The following is a 22345-nucleotide window of genomic DNA, read 5'->3' on the forward strand; positions in this document are numbered from 1 at the left end:
TTTGAAAGCTAGTGAGTACAAATCAAGACATGCAATTTGACGAAGGATTTTTTTTTGAATTTATAAGTTGACTTATAATAATATCTGTGAGCCAGGCCCTGTGCCAAGTACTTTAAATATTTCGTTAAACTGCACGAGAAACCTGAGAAGTAGGTGTTATCATCTCCATTTTGAAGGAAAGGAATCTGAGACTCAGGGAGATGGATTTGCACAAGATAACACACCTAATAAATGAACCGGCATTCTACCCTAATCTTGCTCAACTCTAAATCCTATCTACTTTATGGTGTGGGTATAACCTTAAAATAAAGGATAACAAATGACATTTTTTCGAAGGATCAGCTCATTGTCACATTAATCTTAGATGGATAAGTCAGTGGGAGTATAGTAGATGGTACCAGAAGTACCTCCTGAAGTCGTATAATTAACACAGAATCTATAGAAGTTAACATAGGTTGATTTACACAGTCTATTTACATGTAATGCTCAGAAAGTGATTCCTCTTGAAAAGCTTACTAACAGAGTCTTGGAGAGGAGTTTGGCCTCATTTCTGCCACTGTTCTCACACTAATTCGACACTTTGAAGGAATTGCTGATCTACTCTGGGATACTTATGCCCTCCATCCCTGTCTTCCACTAAGTCCCACAAATGTTTTGCTCTTACAGTCCTTCTTACAGGAGAAATTGCATCTTGTTGGCTGGGGAACTAGAGAAATTTACTTTTTTTAAAGCTGCTCTGAATTTTTCTTCAGTGTGTTGTTGAGTGAATCGGTGGGCACAATTTACCTGGCTATTTTGTTCATGGAATGCTGCTTCTTTAGAAATCAGGTCATGCTTTTTCTCTCATAGATATACACGTGTCACACTCGAAGGTTAGGTGTCTTGGCTAAGGTCACACGGTTTACAGAAAGCCCAGGTCCAGTTTTGGAATGGCTCATTCCATTGCTCTGTGAACGTAGGAATTTCATCTTGGGGCAGAACGTTCGCTCTTAGTCTGTACTCTTTGGTCAGAGGTGTCCCGCCGTTATGCTAAACTCCTAGAAAGTGGGATAAAGCCATGGAGGGGACTCAAGAGAGCGCTGCTAATGGAGGAGGAAGCGGAAAAGGACAGAAAGAGGAAACCGGTTGGCCCATCGTCTCTTGAGCATTAAATTATAAACCTCTGGAAGGCAGGGAGCATAGATCATACTTTTCACAGTCCAAATAGTGAATCGACGAATAACATTTTGAAGTGAATGCAAGATTTATTGTAGCAAATGAAAATATGGTATCTTCAGAATGTGTTTTAAAGCGGTAAGTCGGGGGTCGTTGAAGGCGGGGTGTTTGGTAGAGGCGGAAATCCTTTTTAACTTCTCGTTTGCCTTTGTGCCCACAGGACTCCACTGTAGTGTGTAAGAAGAAGTGCTCCCATCCCGGTGGCTGTGACAAAGGCGAGGAGGCCTGCTGTGAGGTGTGCCTCCTACGTGTGCCCCCGGAAGACATCAAAGCGTGCAAGTTTGGCAATAAGATTTTTCGGGTATGTCATGAGCCAAGCTCATGGGAACTACTATGCTGGACTGAACTGTAAAAAGCTTCAGACAAAAATGCAGATTAGTGTCTTTCGTATTTTGTATACACGTATACATATGTGTGTATAAATGTACTTATTTATATTATAATATTATATTTTCATAGATATTTAGAATCAAGTACACATAGGGACAGAGATGCTTCTCTGAAAATGTTTTCCTTTGAGAATTTTTTCTTTTGCAAAAGGCTTTGCTTTTGCTTTATAAAATGTTTTGAACTTGTAAAACATCATTGCCTCTTCCAAATGTGGTCAGCCAATGACTGGGTCCCCCTGGATGGTACAGATTTGGGTCCCCAAATGCCTGGGAGCATTTCATCACGTCAGAGATGCCCCTTGCCAAGGTCCTGATGGTTCCATAGCCTGATGCTCTGAGAACTCTTTCACAAAGCTACTTTTTTAAAGAGAGATTTTGTTGCTCAGAAGATGTTCAGGTGGCATGTTCACAGTGTACGTGACCGGCCCAGCAGCTGAGCAAAGGCGAGAGAGCCCTGCCCCAGCTGACCCAGCACGGCTGTCATCTGCTACCCACCTCTGGTGTGTTTTACGTTGTTTTCTGACGGCCCGAGTAGGAAGCCATGCAGTGGCCATTCACATGTTAGGATGCAGGTGCTGGCTTTGTCCAAAGTGCTTCCCATCTAGTCTGCTTCCCCAGTGGAGGGCGTCTCTCCCTACCTGAAGGTGGCATCTCATGATATCCCTGAGAGGTGAGACCCTCAGAACCAAGTCAGATGTGGAGGCTCCTCGGGCAGGCTGCACTTAGCCGGACTGGCTCCTACACCACAGAGGTGGAGGGAGAGCAGAGGGTCCTGGATCTTATGGAGTCATGAGAAAACACGATGCATCATGCCGAAGAAAAGGGGGTTGCGTGTGCGTGTGCGTGTGCGTGTGTGTGTGTGCATGTGCGTGCGTGCGTGTGTGTGTGTGTTGTATTTAGCCACTCGTGGCATCTTTACATGAGTCATCCCTCTCTGGAGCACCCAGGTGCAATAGGCTCACGCTCAGGATGGGGCTGTACAAAGAGCTGGGCAGGCTCCTTATTACAAGGCTCCTTTATGGGAATGAGGCCAGAGATAATTCGGTCGTCCATGAAACACCGAGTCCCAGAAATGTGCATTCAGAGGATCTGGAATAGTCAGATGCCCTTTTAAGTCAGATTCAGTTAGGTCTTCCTCTCCTGAGAAATAAAAGGGACTGAAGAGTAGACAGTCCTTAAAATAGTTCTAAAAACGAGAGGGGAGAGGGAGAGGCGTCATCATCATCAAAGATCTGAGCTAGTTTCTCTCTTTTTAGCGAATTTTTCTGCTTAAATCTGCAAGCCCAGGAAGGAATCCTTGTTTTGTTTTCAAGTCCAGCTCTATTGCCTGGAATCCCTTTCCCCACAGGGAGGATGCACGTCCCTGCACGGTCCCCCAGGCACGGGGCTTCTGCGCCTGGGCATCTGGTCGTTGCAGGTGATTAGTCCAATAAGCCAAAGAAATCCTGCAAGCAGCCCTTTCTGGGCTAGAAAATGTGTCCCCAAATACTACCTAGCTTTTTGGGAGGAGAGTATCAATTGGCAGGGACGCGGTTTGAATGGGTCTCAGTGTTTTCTCTCTGAATCCACATTTTCAGATGGTTTGCTGGTCAGGTGTCTGCCTGGTGTGGTCCAGAACCATGTCACATCTGAGGATACATTTACCACCTCCGGATGTGTCAACTAATGGCTGGTGCCTGGCACAGCTTAAACATTTCCGTCGATCGAATGGGAAAAATTAGACTTTTGTCATTGCATTGTGCATGAAAATTCCTGTTAGTCTCCCTGGGTGAAACTAAGTAAACAATGCAAAGAGAACAAGATGCAAATATGACTTAGTTAGCTGCCCAATAATTCTTTTTATATCTTGATGGGTGAACACACACACACACACACACACACACCCGCTCAAATCTAATCTTACATTAAGTCGGTTTGGTGTGGATGGATACCTCAGAGTAATCTGGGCCAGTAATGGCGTTCTTCACTCAGGGGAAGAAATGCTTTCCATGGCAGAGAAATGTCATCCTGTTGGATTAGCTCCCATCAGCCTCCAGCTGACAGCAGAATCCCGTGCTCTCTCCTGTAGGATGGAGAGATATGGTCCTCTGCTAACTGCACCATCTGTGCTTGTGTGGAAGGCAAGACGGAGTGTCGCAAGAAGCAGTGCGTTCCCATCAGCACTTGCCCCCAGGTACGTGTGGAAGACGGGCCTGCGACTTTCTCTACCTTAGCAGCTTGGGAGACGTTGTGTGTGTGGCACGGTCACGTGGTCACAGAGTCCAGTCAGGTCTTCCTCTCCTGAGAAATAAAGGGCACTGGAGAGTAGGTAGTCCTTAAAACAGCCAGACCCCCGGAAACTTCAAGTTCCCATATAGTCACACGCCCCTTGCAAAGCTCTTCTTTTCTGCAGTTCCCACCCAGATTCTATTCTTGTGTAAAAATGGCTCCTACCTCACCCTTGTCCCCGCTCGCCTATTTCTTGGTGCCTTTGCCCAGTTCCAACTCCTGTAAGATTGGCTCCCTTATATCATCTGCTGAGTTTTCTGCTGAACATCATAACCGCCCTTTGCATTTCCCTTCTTTCTCTCTCTCCTCATATCAGAGTTTTCTTCCTGTAGCCATTCAAAGCACTATGTGGTTGTTCATTAATAAGTTTCAGAAGGGGTTTCTCCACCCAGGCGCACCCCAGACCCCTCCTCTGAAGTGTTCTGTCTCTCGCTCTGGCCTCCACTGCAGCCCCGAATGGAAATCTCGTCCTTATGGAAATATCTCTTTTCAAGAAACCCACACTTCCAGCGCACCGAATAAAGCAGCCATTATCTTCTAAAGCATGAGCTCCAGTGAATTCACCTCAGCAACTTGAAACCTCTCAAAGTTCCATGTGTTTTGGGAAAATGTCAAATCTATTCAATACCTTCCAGTAAATGAAAAAATACATCCATATATTCAGAACATGTCCTCCCTTCTCTGTTATAGACAGCTCTTAATTTTATTCACATCTGTTATTATTATAAACAAAACGTCGCTGTTTTTGCTTGACTGCCAAACGAGGCACAAAAAAACAACAGCTGTTGCTATTGCACAACTGAATAAACGGGGGGAGGGTGATGAAAAAAAGAAAAAAAACGCCCTAATTAGTCTTGCTTTAAAAAGCCTCAGACATAAAACTGAAAACCTCCCATAAAAGGAGGAAGAAACAACAGGAGATACAGTATGTAGACTTGAACATGGTCTGCTTATAAATATTCATTGGGAAAACGAGATCGCATCCTTTCTGCCAGTCCTGGGAGAAAACTCACCGCTAATGACCCCTCGCAACACATGTTGGTAATAATGGGCTTCCTTATTCTACAAGACAAAACAGGACACTGTGCCAACCTGGTGGCTCAAGAAACTAGCGCTCGGCAGGCAGCGATGGAGAGCCAGCTTTACGTGAGCCCTGCCACTTGTGGCGGGCTTGATGGATTTCATTGTTCTCTTGCTGTAGGGAGGTCAAGGCTCTTTATGTCACCAGGGCCTCATTAGCGTCCCTTCTTTGTGGACCATGTTTGGGCCAGGAGCATCCGTGCCTCCAGGCCCACTCACACCTTTCCCCCAGCCCACCCACCCGTCTCATCAAAGCTTGTCCGTGGCCAGCCCCCACCTCAGGGGCCACCCTTCTGTTTCGAGGCACCTTTGCAAGCATTCCTTCAGGTCACACTTTCCCTCCTCCTTGGTCACTGAGAGGACTTTGGGAGATAATTTAGTTCTCCCAAGGAAATCCTCTTAAACGCTTGCTTCCTGTCCCCTGCATTGCCTGGGTAAATTAAAAAAAATTGAAGATCCATTCGGATTCCCCTGCTGTGTCCTTCTTGGGCACTACACATCTCTTTTTCCAGAAGGATGTGTGCCTTATTGAAGAAGGATTCTATGGCTGGACCTCTTGTCTACCCACCCTGGCTATTCCTCCAGAGGCAAAAGACTTTTGTGGGAAGGACTGTGAGGGTTCCAGTGGGGACAGGGTTGTAATGACACTGTCATCTCGTCATCGCTGAGACTTTCTCCATAGTTACAAGACCTACCTTATTTAATGCTGAGGCCGCTCTTCTGAGGTGGGTGTCATTGCTAGGCCCTTCTTACCCACGAGGTCACAACGTGTCCAGAGGTCTCCAGCTGGTTATGTGTAACCCAGGAGCTCTGACGTCATGGCTCATGCTTGACTTATTTGACACCTAACTCAGTAATATTACCAACCCCACTTTCATTTTCTGCCCGAGTGCAGATGTAGGGCATCATATCATTACATTTTGTTGGGGCCTTGGCTTTAGACAGCTCTGCTCCATTCTGATAGAGCACCTTACTCCACTGCCCAGAGCCATCATTACATCCTCCTGAGCCAAGCTCAGAGAAAACCTTTGGTTTTTATCCTCAACTGCTTTCGGTCTAAGAAGCCAGAAAAGACCTGTGTGCTGAATAGAGACAGAGAAGAGAGCTCTAGACAATGAAAATGTGTCACGATGCCCCAAACCATGGGATGGCTGAATGGGACTGAGTTTTACGTCTTATTCAAAGTCATCATAGCCTTTCATGTACGATTTAGGTCTGAGTGGCACAGAAATGAATCAGTCGTGGTTCTAGTTCTTCAGTTATTAACCAGCAGATTTTGAGTTGGTATGATTTTTTTGAGTACCTGAATATATTCTTGAGGCAACTGACCAGTAGTGAATGAGTGAATAGACGTTATATTAACTGCGTGGCCTTGACACAGGTCTTAGACCGCTTCTCTATGGTCTTCGTTTCCTGGTTTCCTAGAAACAGGAGTAGACACACCTGCATTTAGAGAGTCGTGAAGTGAAGATGAGACAAAGTATGAAGCATGCACAGCACTCTCTCTAGTGCGTAGCAGATACCAAATAAATATTAAATTCTCTTAGAGGTAAAGGATGAAAGAGAGTAAAAGTCTGGAGTGGAAAGAACACAGCCTTTAGGATTACACAAAATTAGGCTTTATTTTGGGTTCTACCATCCCTGTATTGCATGACATCAATTTCTTCACCTGTAAAAAGGGAGATACTCAGCTCAGAAGGTTCTTGTGCATCTTAATAACAATTATGATAATAATATGTAATATTAATTAAACTCTAATATGTTCTAAGTATTAACTTATTAAACCCTTACAACCAACTTGATATTAGGTAAAAAAATAAAATAAGGAAAATATTTAGTAGGATATTTGTTACATGGGAAGTGCTTCATAAATGTTAATCTTTTTGCAAATTTCTTTTTCTCTGTGAGTCTCGTTGAGTTGGAGATAAGACAGTGTCATTCTCTGATATGGGCCCTGAGAATATGCTTCCTCCTTTAAATGTTATATACTAAAAAAAAAAAAAAGGGAAGAAATGCATTATAGGAGATTACATTGTGTTTCCAGAGAGGTGATGGAAAATTACTTAGCGTTTCAAAACTCTCAGCTTTGTCGGCTTTGACTTTGATCTGTAACACGGATATTGTCCATATCCATATGCCCGAGCTTGGGTTATGGTTTACAGTTTGCCCCCCACCCCAACCCCCGACCCCCGTAAAGGCCTTACCTGGATTGATATGTTGACAGATAATTCCCATTTTTACGTGTGTGCACTTGGTCTCCAGTGGGTTAGATTTGGATATCAGTGAAACGGTTCGATCCAAGACTGTCTTCATCTTCCCTCTACATGAGAAAAATCACACCTATGATTCCTTTAGATATTATATTTCTCGAAGGTTAAAAACAGGAGAGCTTTCCGGATGACGTTGCCTAGCCTTCGAACTTGACACAAGAAGCTTCGTTTTCACCATCATCGCCACCATATGGGCATCGAGTTCAAATACGGCTTGGACTGATTTCATTGGTTTATCTGGTATTAAATTTAAAAAGGACTTTTGTCCTCAGCAGACCCTTAACATTGAACTCTTTTTTGTTTTTCTCTTGATTAGGGTAAAATTCTCAACAGAAAAGGATGCTGTCCTGTTTGCACTGAAAGTAAGTTTATTCCTTTGAAAACATGCTATTAATATTTGTTTTGATTTTTTAGCGCGACAAGAAAAACGGCGGTGTCAGTTTTCTGCATATGTTGTTTCTGCAGGTGTAGGATAGATCCTCCCACTTCCCTATAGACACTTTAAGTCAATTATAATCCTCTCACAGAAGCACAATTGAGACAAATGTAAATGTTTCCATCGGAATTTGTTGCTATGAGCAATTCTGAACAGAAATGGTCTGATGAGGTTTTAAGAAGGACCAGATAACTTGGTGTGCAATTTAACTGCTAATAGCATTTGCAGACATAGTGGCTAAAATAATGACGTCCGGTAAAACAAAACGTTATACGTAATCGAGGAGACACTTTCTTCCTATCGTTATAAAGCCAAACAGCTGCACTTCTTTCTTCCTCCCTCGGCCCCACACCTGCCTCTTCACCATTTCACCTGAGCACATCCGATGATGCTGTTGGCAAAGCCGAAGCAAGAACTCATTGGGCTGGCAATGGTTAGGCCATCCTGTTATTTTTAACTGAGTTCTTGAAGGTTCTTTCTGACACGGCCGAGTCTGAAACCTGCCCAAGAACGCACTGCCAATCACGGAAAAAGCATAGGGACAGGTTTAATGTCCTCCCTCCATGTAGACAGATGCCTGAATCTATTAGCAAACTTAATGTCTTCCTCAGATTCGTGTGATCGAGATAGCTTTCTGAAATGTTTCAGTGAAAGAGGAGTATTAACAATGTCATTGTCAAATTGGTTTCGATATGTCCTAAGTAGGATTAATGAAGTCATGGAATCTGTTAGAAAGTATTTGGTGAGACTGTCAGGCTTAGAGAGTGGGCTTTGATGATGGTTGAAAGCAGCTTTCACATGGGAACAGGTTTATTTATTTCGCTTGTCTAAAATATTTTGGACAAAAGGTACAGAGGTTTATATATGTATATATATATACTCACACACACACATACATATATATACATACACACACATATATATGTATGTATATATTTGTATATGTACACACACATGTGCTATTATACGTAAATATACACACATAGCTCCCCGATTTTTGAAATAGAAAGCTATTAAACAATTATACATTATATACTAGATAAAAGTACTGATTGAATTAATCAAAATTAAATTATAGACTTAATAAGCCAACTTTTCTTTAAAGATAATGCAGTCCATAAAATAACTCAAAACAGGCCAACAAGGTATGACTTAGTAGAGCCCAGGAATGAATGCAGGAAGAATAATTAGCTATGATTAACACACCAGTTAATTTCAAAACATGTGTATAACCGATTACATTCATTCAATCTCCCAGAGACCCTCTGAGGCAACTTTGTTTACAGATGGTCTGGAGGCTGCCTCTAGCTTAAGTCCTTTCTGGATGAGCAGAGTAGTCTAAATTGATGGTTTTCCTTTATATCCATCTCAGTGCAGTTGTTTGCATTTCCCTAGAGAGTATCTCCTAGTTAAAGCAGAGGCCAACTTCAAAGGCACCCCTCAGATTTCTAGCTAACGCTTTCAATTTGTATGCGCACAGATAGGTTACCTTTGCTGAGCACACACGGTCAGGCGTGATCTCTGCTTATCGGCTTAACAGAAACAGATGGTCAGGCTAGTACAGAAACAGCCTAAATCTTGAATTACCTGGCTTTATGTCACAAGAATCAAGATGATGATTACTTCAGTAATTGAGAGAAAAGCTGCATTTCGTTATTCGTTTATTCCATTACGGGGTAGCCTTTCCATATCTAGAGTACTCATGGCTTATCAGAAAAATAGAGATCAAAGGAGAATAGGACGGGCACGATAAACTCAAACCAACATTTTAACCAGTCATGTGAAATACCGTGTGAAACGTGAATGAGCCCATGACTTCTGTCACTGAGAGAGGCACTTGGCAAGGGAGAAAGCCACCCAGCGGGAGGGGCACCGGGGACCCCGTCGACTCTGTGCACCTGCATCCAGCAGGTCAGTGCGGGAAGCGGCCAGGCATGTGGTTCTCGGTCCAGCGCTCAATGACATCATCAGATGACTATTTCTCAATTTCCTTTGGTGTCCTTTCCATCTGTTTACTCTCTTGCTCCCCGGCACTTCCTCCACCAAATAGAAAAACACATTCGATTTGGCGAAAGCTGTTTGTTCAGACGGAGTTAAGAGATGGGCTAACTTCCAACTGTTTAAAGCGATGCCCAGATTTTCATAACACATTCAGGTAGACTTATTCTGATGTCCTTTAGCTATGGCCGAAAGACCTCCTGTTTTGAAATTTCTTTGTCATTATAACCAGGATCCAGAACTCGTTTTTGAGCTTGTTTTTCCCCTCCTCCGTCCATTATGAAAGCTCTTTTGATATATGGTTTTCTAGAGCGGAAAAATGGGAGCTGAGGTACAAACCAAGGCTAGTGTTCTCGAAAACCAAAGAGGTGACTGATTTCCATCTTATTGTTTTTAAAAATCGCACCCACACACACCCATCCCAGTAGTTACTTCACAGTTTTCAACCTCCATTTTGCTGATTGTTTGGCCAGATAATTCTTTGTCATGGGGACTGTCCTGTGCATTGTATGATGTTAGCAGCATCTCTGGTCTCTACCAGTTACCCTAAGATTGTGACAATCAACAGGAATTTGGCAATCGAACATTGCCAAATGTCCCCTAGGGAGCAAAATCACCCCAGTTGAGAAACACTGATACTCCAAAGAGGGGTGACAGCGTAGGCGAATGCAGAAAGAAACATCTGTGGTCCTAGGAGCAGCATCTTGCTTTCACACGTGGCGATGAGATGAAGGAGGAGAGTGAGGTGAGGGTGCCTTTCTGCTGGTGTAGAAATGACATCCCAGGAGCCTCTGGATTTAATTGAATGTGGTTCTACATTGTCATCGCCTAGCCCTATCCCCCAAAATTATAAAGGCATAATTATATCTTGACTGATTAAAAGTAACCATCTTTTCTTTAGCTGCTTGGAGGCTAGAAATAAATTTGCAGCCTGCTTCTAATGGCACGCAGTTTTGAGGAACAAGCTTACCCCTGGTTTCATCTTTTATGTCTACCTTCTACAACGCGAATCACTTAGTATGTATGCCTATAAGCTACTTCCATTTTTTTTTTTTTTTTTGGAAGGAGGCAAAAGTAAATACTTAGATCCATCCATCCACATATACATACGTAAATGAAATGGATTGATTTCATAGCTTCAATACTCTAAAACTTACTTTGATTATCTGTAGTAGTTAAATGAGTGTCACCCGATTTCAGCAGTGTGACATTGCATTGTCTGCTTCTAAAATCCCTCAGAATCCCTGCCTCATTGACTGGGTTCGTCTTTCTTAGTGTTTGGGGCTGTGTCAGACCTCTGAAAGGAATAGTAAAGAGGAAACAAAGCCAGTGTGTAGAACATGTTATAGGCCTCCTTTTGCAATAGTCAGTGATGATGGTTAATTTAGAATTCTGTAGATAAGAAGCAGTAATTGAGGCATTAAGCGGTTGTATTCCCCAGAGCAGGGTGGCCTTTGTAGGGTTGGTCTGAAAGGGCAATGATGATTCTATCAGAATTGAAAAAAAAGTCAATCCTCTTACAATAAGACCTGAAGGAAGTACGAAAAACATTGCTGTGTTCTAATAATATGGGATATTCTCTCTCCTTTTCCAATTGAAAAGAATTAAATTTGGTTTGGGTGAATTATTTAATATAAATATTGAAAGCGAGCTAAATAAACTTTGTAAAGCTTTTGTGCAAGTGCTATTTCTTGCCAAAGTATGAGCTCTCGCCTAAAGTGAGTCCCCCTGTGTCTGGGCTGAGCGTCATGGTACCACAAGCGAGGTGCCAAGAAGGCCACCATCTGTTGTGTATGTGGCACTTGGTTTATGTGAAGTGTTATTTCACTGTGTGTTGGCAAACAGTGGGTGGAATCTTGACCTGACCACCCAGCAGAAACCTGAATCAGATAAATTCTTTGCTGGCAGAATATCTGTTTTCAGACATGGAAAGAATACTTAGAGGCAGACTTTTCACTGATAAGAGGTGTGTGTGTGTGTGTGTGTGTGTGTGTGTGTGTGTGTGTGTGTGTGTGTAGGGAGAGAGAGGGCAAAGGGGAAAAAGAGAGAGATTGATTATGAGAGAGAATCTAATCTCTTAACCATTAACCATCGACAAGACCAGAGGCGACCCAAGGCAGATCGGCTTTGGATGCCCAACCCCAGGTCTCAGATTCATCAAGCTGTGCCTTTAGCTATGTAGTCCTGACCATCAGAATCCAAACCCCAAACTAAAGGTCACGATTACACAACGTAGAGGCTATCCTGAGCACAGATGTGCAATTAATTGAAATAACCTCAATTACATGTCCCCCAAGTAACAGGAAATATCAGATTCCAGCAACTCAGGGTGCAAAGAGGCTCACAGTTGCCAGGTGACCTCTTTAAACCCCCCAAGGGTTAGTTTCCAGCTGTGCGCAGTGCTGGAGTGCCTGCTCTCGAAGGAGCCCCTGCCTGCTGCGTGCACCCACCCCAGGCACTGGCTGGTTATGGCACATCTTTCTGAAGTCTCTGGGCATGTCTACAGGTATCCCCAATTAGAGAGTAGCTGTGGGAAGGGGAATATAGCAACAACTTACTGAAACAATGACCTTGGGGCCTATTTTATGAGAAATCTGACAGAGGTTCTGCAGATTAGTAATTCTGTGTTTGAGCCAAGTGTCTGGCTTCCAAGACTGTAAGTGACTCCGGGTCCCTTAACTACCAGAGTTTGTCCTTTACTCAGGAAAGCAAGGAAATTCGAAACCAGAGCTCAAGATGCTTGTAGAATAAGAATTTGTGGTGTTGCCTTTAGCTCTGCCAAGGAGGTGTTAATCTAAGTGGCCACCGAACTTTGTGCATGAGCATCTGGAGCTGGGGCTGCCGGTGCTCCCGACGCCCAGCCAGAGGCAGGGGTGGCAAATGAAACCCAACCGTCCTACACGTGGTGGCTAGGAAATCCCACACCGACAGGGGCAGCGCTGGAAGGAGTAAGAGGAAATTAGTTTGTTTTCTGTTATATACACTGGTCTGTCCTAAGGGATGTTGTTACTTTAAATTTTCTGGCTGTGAATTGGGGTAAAGTTGAAGGAAAAGACTGACGGGGGTCAACTTTTACCCACAGCTTCTGGTTGGTTCCTAGAGGGTGATAGTACTCCATAAATTCTGACTGTTGATTTTAGTCAGCAGTCGTCGTCGTCGTCGTCATCGTTGTCATCATCATCATTGTCATCATCATCATCTCCGTTATCAAATAGCGATAAGGGCAATAATAGCAACAGCAGAAGCAGTAGGAACAGCAGCCGATGTTTACTTATCATCTGCTAGGTGTCTAAACGCTGACCTGGGCTCTCTCATCTGATCTTATTTGATCCTCTCATCCGTTTCATGGTCAGGTAGGCTTAGTGGTTAGGAAGAATGTCCCAGGTAAGGGGTGGAGCCTGCATTCCTACAAAGACGTCTGGCCCCAGGGCCTCGGCTGGGATTTCTCCCATTGACTGCTTTGCCATTTTGTGCAGTTTAATAACCAGTCGATCTAGGAAGGGAGGAGAAGGTCTGGAGGACTTTACAACGGGCAGGGATTAGAGATTGGAGAAGGACATTAGGAAGGAGTTTCCATTTAATAGCTTTCCCCCACCCCGCCCTGGAAAAAAATGTGGACTAAAGTGCCAAGGCTTTTTTTCTACCCGGTGGTGCCTCCACCTTTCTGTTCGAATGCAGAGCTGTGATAATTGACATTCTCTGCACTCACTGCCAAATCAAACTGTTTTGGTTTTCCATGTCCACTCATTTTTTCAGGAGTTTTTATTTTTTCTTTCTACCAACTCAGGGTTGAGGTATTTCCGCTGGTAAGTGATGATCTCCCCAAATTTTCTTACTTAAAATGTTAAAATACGTGTAGTTTTAAACTTGAATTAATTGTGTATAATTTGCACCAGGAGTAAGAAAAAGCAAAGTTACTCTGCCAGTCAAGCTCATCACCATTGTAGCATCATGGAATTGTTTAAATGAATGGACCTTAACTATGAGGTCAAACCTCCCACTTCTTAGAGATGAGGAAATGAAGGCTCATGGTAGCAGCAACTGGAAATGAGGAGATGAGAACCTGTTCTTTTTCCACCTCCTAGTCTAGTATTTATTCTATCATATCACATGGCTTCTTCGAATCTTTGCTTGGGAAAGTTCCTTTTCGTATAGATGCTCTATATTCAATCATTCAATGAAAAGTGACTTTCTTGCCTGATTTTGAAAAATATACTTTGTACGTTAAGAGATCTATAAATTCATTATTAGACAGCTAGTGAATTTTAGCCAAGGCTGCCATCTTGAATCTTCAGAAAGATGCAGGACCCCCGTTTTGACTGAAGGAACTGGTGACTAAAACCCCTTAACCAGAGTACATCTGTAATACAGCTAAGTGAGAAAAACAAACAAACAAAGGATAGAAGCCCCACACTCAAATTGAAAAATACACTTTGTGGAAAATGTTGTGTAAGAAATTACGCATGACTGTATGCCGAGCCGAGGCAGCTTTATTCCTCTCTGGAGGTCTTATCTCCTACAAGCAAAATAAGAACAACAGCAATTGTTCTGTGCTGCCACTAGACTTCCTCTATTACCAGCGATGAAGTATCAAGTGCAAGTCCGTATCAGGCATTGTGGTACACGATGTCCTTTAATCTTCACAATGACCTACGAAGTAGGAGCTGTTGATACTCCATGTTATACACGACAGACCCGAGGGTCCGAAAATTCAACAGGGCAATATCCTGGTCAGCGAACGCCCTGGTCCATGAGACTCCAAAGTCCAAACTTTTAAGCACTGTTTTATGTTCTCTATGGACTACATTTTTGTTCGTTTTGGAGATTTGCCTTCAAATATATACGAAGGTTGCCAATTCCGTTTCTCTATACGTGACTAGGGACTTCTATTTGAAAGGAGTTATTTTTGCTCACGTTTTAAAACCTTATCTGTCTTATGAAGTGACAATATTTGAGTTCTAACCTTCCCAGGGAGTTTGGAGAGTTGACTCATTAGCTGCACTCCATAGTTCCCTTAGGTGTGAAGTCCATAATTTCGAATATTATCATTCTTTCTCCTTATCCCAGTCCCTTTCCTGGTTAATATCCTCTATCCCAAACCACTATTCCACTCCTCTGCTCTGCCTTTTTACATCCCTCCTTAGTACACGTATCTCTTCTGCTTTGCCATTTGGCCTTTTCGTCCTCTAAGCTCATAGCTCTGCCTCCAGGGCAGCCTCTCGTTTTGGTTTCAGAGTTGTCCAAACTTTGAGGTCCCTGACGTATGACTTCTCGATAAGATGCTAATATGGCAGATGTCAGCTTCTAATTGTTTTGAAGACCACATTCTTCTTTCCGAGTATTGCATTTGAATTTGATTAACAGTTGCTACCTTTGATTCTCCAAATGATCTGTGTTGGGAGTTGGATGGAGGGTTAAATGGCTGTTTCCAACTCCTGTCTGTTGACTGAATTCTGGCACCCCCATTATCCCAGCTGCACAGGTTTTAAGACTTAGTGTTATTTCTCATGCTTTTGGCATTTCTCTCACATTGCGATTCGTGGTCATCAAGTCTGGTTGATTGTCTCTTTGTGTTGTTTTCCTAATGAAAACTTTCTCTCCTTTTCCATGGCAGCCAGACCCTCATCCTATATTGCCTGCAACTAATCTCTGTTTTTGCTCCTTTGGCCCTTCCTGAATACTGCTGACAGAGCCCACACTTGACTTTCGCAAGAACCTACACCAGCTTCCTTCACTGGTCTCTCGCAGAGTCTGTTTTATAAGATGTTAGTACTGAGGGAAAATAATGAGTAATATTTTCAAAATAAGGTTCTATGATTGTGTACATCATATGATTAAATGCTGGGTCAAGTAAACTTAAATAGGTTTCTTACTACAGGATTCTCAGAGCCCTCTACATGCAGTCATGCAGGGTAAACTTTCGAGAGGGTGATGGAGTATAGAGAACTTCTTGAACTAATTTGAGCTGCAGAGTTTTTTTTTTTTTTTTCCTACTTATTTTGGCAGAGCCACAGGCAGGATTGATGTTTCATAAGAAACACGTTAAGAAATGTTGGTTTTTTGGAATACGTTTAAACTTCTCAGGCTGGCAATAAATCTCAGACCAATTTATTTAGACAGCTTGGGTTCTCACATCTTCTGGAGCAACTCCCCACTCCCATCAGACTGGTTTCTTGATCTTCTTGTGCAAGCTGTGTTCTTCTCTATGTCTGTGACTTTATTAACATTCTTCTTTAGGCCTAGAAGGCTTACTCCATCCTAGCCCCAAATCTACATTTTATAGATAAACTTAAAATTTCAACAAATCTACATTTTATATGTATGTTACAGCCTTTTCCAGACCTATTTTAGCCAAATATATATTTGCCGGATTTGCATAGCATTTATAATAAAACTAATAGCAACTACTCTCTGAGCATCTATTATGTTCTCAGCACTTTTGCATTGTTACCCTTCAGGGGAGTTGGTCTTAGACCCACGTTATTGGTGAACAAACTGAGGTTATGTGAAGACTTGGTGCATTGTTTCAGATTCGTTAAGTTTCAGGACTGGGGTTCAAACCCAGGACTCTTTTCAAAGCAAAGTGGTTTGCGAAGCTCTCTCAGATGGCTCGCAAGCTGGAAGCTGGGTTACCTGGAGATGGGAACTGCATCTCTTCAGCTCAGACGCACAGCTCTGAGTTGATAAATAACAATTTCTAGGCTAAAGAGAGCAGATATTTCAAGGTCAGAGCTTGGAAGATGATAGTGCAAAAAACCTCATCTTTTATAACAAGTTTTGTATTAATATTTGGTGAGTTTCCAGCATTCTGGAAGATGCCCTGGAAGACATGGATAAAAAGCCAATACAGACCCTGAGTTTCGGAACTTGTAATGTAGTTGGGGAGATGAAATATAAACACATTAAATAAGAAAACCATATAATACACTTTATAATGAACTGCCAGGTAGGTGTTCTTTAACTGAAGTTCATGGACTCCTAGGAGGTTATTGATCAGTGTTGAGGCAGGGTGTCTGTGAACCTGTGCATCTGAGTGAACACACTCGTGCATTTAGAGGGAAAAGTGTACACTTTTCTTCAGATTCCTGAATTGCTCTGTGACCCCTACTGGTTAATGACAACCGCCCAGGATGCTTTGGCGTAGGGCAGAAGTGGAAGCGTCGGGTCACGGCGGGGAGGGCACTGGCAGAGACTGGTTTGGACTCTGTCTTCACTGTTGTTTTCTGAGTGATGTGGGCAACCTGGCCACCTGTCCAAACTCATTGCTAAGAAGTTGGGGTAATAACATACAATGTGTAGAGAAGCAGCGAGGATTAAAGAAGATCGTGAGAGCATGCATAGAAAGCATCTGGCACGGTGCCTGACGTAAACTAGTGACTTTCGACCCGTCGCCTTGGTTTTTGTGTTGGTTTTCTATTGCTGCTGTAATCAATTACCGCAAACTCAATGGCTTAAAATACACACGCTTTATCTTACCAGTTCTGGAGGTCAGAAGTCTGAAATGGATCCGAATGGGCCAAAGTCAAGGTGTTGGCAGGAGGGCTGCACTCCGGGATCTGTTTTCGTGCCTTGTCCAGTTTCTAGAGGCTGCGCGCATTTCTCGATTTGAGGCCTCCTCCCATCTTCCACGGGGGGCTGAGTCCTTCTCGTGCTGCATCACTGTGGCCCTCACTTTCCTGCCTTCCTCTCTTACTCGTCAGTGCCCCCGTGATGACATTAGCCCCGCCCCGATTACCCAGGATCACCTCCCCAGCTCAAGGTCAGCTGATTAGTGCTCTTCATTACAGTTGCAGCCTTAATTCCTTATTCTGAGGCCACTAGTTAAAATTGTTGGATTAATTAATTGATTAAGCAGAATTCTGTTGGCCATATGCCAGTCATTATAGTTATCCATTTTAGTAAGTTCAGCGTGGATAGTTCATTTTTTTCTACTAAAATATATTCTCTAATTAATTAGCCCACCTATTCAACAAATATTTATTGATACCTAATATGTATTGTACCAGGCATTGCTGTATTGCAAAGATGAATACATTTAATGCATATATATGTATATGTATATATATATATATGTATATGTATATATATCTTCAAGATACAAACCAATGTGCCAGCCACTGAGAAGTACAAACAAAATTTACATATAAGGAGTTCAAGGCTAAATTTAGTAGTTAAGGATAACTATAAGCTAGAGTAGATTTGGTGACCATATTTTTAACCCCCAAACAGAAAAACATAATGTGTCTATTGGGTAGAGTATGTGAAATCTAGACTGTCCCAGAAAATCTGAGCTGTGTGGCCAGGTTTGCTTTAGAGATTTAGAGAAAAGGAAGGTGACTTTGGCTGAGGCATTTGGGAGGTGGCTCTGGAGAGCTGGCGTTGGCTCCTATGCTGTGAACTGGGAAGTGTGGGGCACAGGTCACTGCAGGAACAAAGGTGGGAGGTGGGGGAGCTCGCGGCTGCGGTGTGGACGTCCTAGGATGGCAGCCATGGCTTTGGGGGTTAGACTTATTTTAGAGGAGATCTTGGAGGTAGAGACAGCTTCCTTTGCTCTTCTGTTTGAAGTTGCTGAATATATGGGGTTATGGAAAATATGTGAAAAGAAGTTTACATTCTTAGCAATATCCGTACTTAACTTTTTTTAAAAAAAATATTAGTTTCAGGTGTCTATTCAGCTCTTTAAAAATTCAGGTTTTATAGATAGATTTGCAAGGATATCAGGTGAGTTATAGATGGGTGGAAAGAGACCCACTGGCCTCTTCTCTCTATATTTGCATGGTATAGTTAGATTGACTTCTTCATTTAAGAAGCCAAGGATGCAAAATCTAGGACTCGGGTGTCCCTGGTGGGGCATCTGTTGGCCCTCAGAAACCCTGGGACAACAGCCGTCAGGGACACCTGCGTGGAGAAGCCCAGTTCCTGCTGGGTCACACATGGCCTTTTTATTTTGGGGATTCACATCACTTTCAGGAGGAGCCTAGACCAATAACGGAGGGGCTGGGGTTAAGGGCAGTGTTTCGGATTTCAGCTTTTCTGGCTTTGGCCCAAACTTGGCATCATCACGACTTTTACCCACCTGGGGTTCCCAGGAGCCCCGGCATGACCCAGTGACCCTAAAGTCCCACAGGGCCTGTTTTCTTGCTGTTTGTGTTGAGAAAAGATTAAAACCATGTTTTTTTATTTGGTGGACTTTCTCCTGGTTAGAACGCTTCTCTGGAAAGTTACCCATCTATGTGATGTGTGGTACGACGCGATGGAGAGCAATTTCTCTTGGCAGAAGTAATGGACGGAGGATGAAAATCACTTTCTATGTTTTCGAGGTGATTTTAATGACTGGGAAAATCTTATGACATATTAAGTGAAGAGGAAATAAAATTTCATGTACAGGATAATCTTAACTATGTTAAGTACATACGTATACACACACGCAAATTGTAAACAGTGGTTATTTCTTGATGGCAGAGCCATAAATGATACTTATTTTTCTTCCTAACGCTTTTCTGTTTTTGTTTCTTTTACGTGTGTTTGAGGAGAAGGGGGTTAGTCTACTCCATTTCTCTTATTTTCTTCTTTATAACATGGAGTTGTATAAGTTCTCCTTAATTTTCTTTGACGGATGTTTTGAGAATAATCGTTGCTCTCAGAAGGAAGGCATTTCATTAGAATAAATACATCCACAGCAGAAGTAAATGTACTTAATGAGGTTAAGAGAAAAGCATTGGTATTATGTTTTTAAAAGCAGGCTGACTCTCTTAATTCTCATAGCAATCTTATTAAAGTATGTAACATCAAAGCAATATGTTTAATCCAATATTTTTAATTTTTAAAGCACATATTCTTGTTCCAAAAGTATACATAGGCATTGTAAATAATGAACATAAATGTAAAAAATAATGTAAATACACATAGACAAGAAAGGAAAATAAATGTCACCCACAATTCCATAACCTAAGAGAAAAAAAAAATCACTTTTATATTTGGGTTTATACACTTCTAATTTTTTTTCTATGCCTAGACGTTTGTGTACATATGTTACAAACAAACTAAAATAAAAATGACATCTGATAATTTGACTTAAAAGACTATGAGAAAAGTATCGCCAAGAGTAAACTATCATTTTTTTTCTCCATCTTCTGACTTACACATATTCAGGGTTAGTTATAGAGTGATCTGTTTATTCAGCGCCAGCTATCACTCCAAGCTTTCCAGAAGAATCTGACCAGACACCTGGACATCTTGGACTGCAGCTCACTTCACTGGGTCTGCTGGAAAAAAAAAAAAAAATTACGTGAGGATACAGTGTTCATTTGTGTCACCTCAGAGTTTCTCTCTCGCTTGTTTCTTTCCAGCTAGGCAGACTTTTGTAACCCTGAGGTTCTCATTTTCAGTCACTCTGTAGTGAACATGTTTGCTGCTCCTGCCAGATCTGGCATAGTGACCTTGAGGTGCCAGAAAAAGGGGCCAAGGTTTCAAAATTATTTTAGCTCATGGCACAAATGTCCCCAAATGCAACACATAATTCTCAGGCATCTTCCTAGTCATGAAATTTTGTTGGCCTCTTCTATGTTGCTGTTACACAGAAAAAGCATCCTGATCGCCAAAACCCTTCTCTTCCACAAGTTAGGGCCTCTTGAAAAATATCTTCCCTGACAGCACTATTTGCACATGATTCCCCTTGCCCAGTCTCCCTGGATGTCCCTCATTACTTTCCGCCAAGCTATGAGTAAGCTCAGCTTCCCCAGGGCCACTGTAGGCAATACGCTTTCTGTTGCTTCTTTGAGGATTCGCGTTGTCACATAATTGGCCTTATCTATAAGTACCTACATTTTGACTCAAAAAAAAAAAAATAACATTAAAAACAAAATCAGAAAAGCATAAAGAAGAAAGGAAAAGTATCACTCATGATTCTGTCATCAAGAAATAACCACGGTTCCAGTTTTGGTCTGTGTGTTTCTGTCTTTATTTTAACACAGTGAAGATGATCCTGTACATAGAATTATATGTCCTATTTTTCACTTAACACGCCATAAGCATTTTCTCAACCATGAGCATTATTCACAAACTTTTTTAATGACTAGATAATAACTCATTTTATGGATTTATGACCAAGCGCTTAGGTGTTTGTTTAACCCGAGGAGACGATCTAAATATCTATGTTATTATAACGTATCCATGATCCGTAGGCATAAAGAACGGTGCTAGGGTATGAATTCTCAGTAAATGTTAGCTACTACTGTTTTTGTTAATTATATTTTTGATGCCACTGTTGTCAGAACACCAGGAGAAGCCATGGGTTGTCCCTGGTTCAGGGAGAAGATTGTCACTGTGGACTGGGCAGAAGGCACAGTCATTTCCTGTGCCTACTCACCGCTGAGAGAGGATTTCTTCCGGAGGACAATTGCAAATCATTCAGTAGTGCATTCGCCTTTTCAAACTGAGTCTCTCTGTTACGAGCTCAAAAGCTCAAAAGTCTTCATTGGTTCCGGGATTTCTTGCTGAGTACACGGGGTTACGAACTCTGAAAAAATCTCTCCTCTTGAATTTGGTACATCTGGTGATCAGATTAACATTTAGTCCTGTGTGGCACATGGCAGTATCAGCTCTGTTAACCAAAAGCACCATTTTTATACTAGGGAGAGATTGTCAGAATGTGAGGGAAGTGTGTGTTAGGACAATTTTGAAAGTAATCACGTGGAGAAAGGATTGAAAATGCTGTATGAGGTGATTAGATAGGTGAGAACACTATTTGAGACAGAAATGGAAGGTGAATTCAATATTCTTTAAAGTATTTGTTCATTGAAACTATCCTACATGCCCAAAACTTTCTTTTTTGAGTCGCTATCAAATATCGATAAGAAAAGCTAATTTAGAACAAATAATTAATTTACCACATTGCAGATATATGTGATTTATATGGAGTAACATGAAATAGACATGCGAAATGACATAACATATCACAGCATAAAACAACATTACTCTCCAAACACTTTAGACTTTGAAAGCAAATGTTGACCTTGGATCTCATTGGTTCTATCACATCTGTTGGTACATCCTCCCTCAGTCTTGACTCTTAATTCTTCCCTTAGATATTTAGAGCGTATTCTTGACCTGTTCTGGTGTTGACTGGAAATCGCTCTTTTTATAATAGTTCTTTCATTGTGTGGGTTAATTTCTCTAAGTGAATTCCTCATTTCCTGGTTGTTTATGCCTCTTTGAAAACAGATAAATTATCTTTACATGAGAACAGATCAATGCCAAATTTTGTTTTAAAAAAGAAATAATATTTAATTTTCTATAAAAATCTTCACAAGTCTATGGCCATGCCACCCTGTACACGCCCGATCCCGTCTGATCTCGGAAGCTAAGCAGGGTTAGGCCTGGTTAGTACTTGGATGGGAGACCACATGGGAAGACCAGGTGCTGTAGGTGTCAAAAAATTTTTGAAAAATAAGGGATTGCAAGTTTACAAGGTCCTTGCAATCTGTGAGGGTAAAAAAAAAAAAAAGCGCAAAAAAAAAAAATCTTTATGATACTCCAAAGTATAGAACTCTGCTTGGGTCTCATAAATATTTGAATTAATGGCATTGTGAAGTGATGAACTCATTGGAACTTCTTAAATTTACTAAATGATGGGTTTTACAATTCGTTTTTATCCAACTTTAGATTTTGATACACATCTCAAAATATAG

At 42.0% G+C, this 22345-nt stretch overlaps 1 protein-coding gene and 1 non-coding gene across 7 annotated transcripts in view; both read left to right on the top strand.

Moving 5' to 3' along the window:
* Positions 1–22345, top strand: part of BMPER (BMP binding endothelial regulator) — a 219466-nt gene that overhangs the window by 122888 nt on the left and 74233 nt on the right. For all 6 annotated transcript variants that reach the window (XM_006912119.3, XM_015589542.2, XM_015589541.2 and 3 more), the window contains 3 exons: positions 1376–1516; positions 3673–3777; positions 7539–7584. In XM_006912119.3, the coding sequence (XP_006912181.2) occupies positions 1376–1516; positions 3673–3777; positions 7539–7584 (292 nt within the window). The remainder of the gene's footprint in view (positions 1–1375; positions 1517–3672; positions 3778–7538; positions 7585–22345) is intronic.
* On the top strand, positions 21967–22085 carry LOC112479955. Its single transcript, XR_003046385.1, has one exon. It is a non-coding gene; the product is annotated as a 5S ribosomal RNA (ribosomal RNA).

The sequence above is a fragment of the Pteropus alecto genome, unplaced genomic scaffold (assembly GCF_000325575.1).
Source record: "Pteropus alecto unplaced genomic scaffold, ASM32557v1 scaffold21, whole genome shotgun sequence".
Taxonomy (NCBI): Eukaryota; Metazoa; Chordata; class Mammalia; order Chiroptera; family Pteropodidae; genus Pteropus; species Pteropus alecto.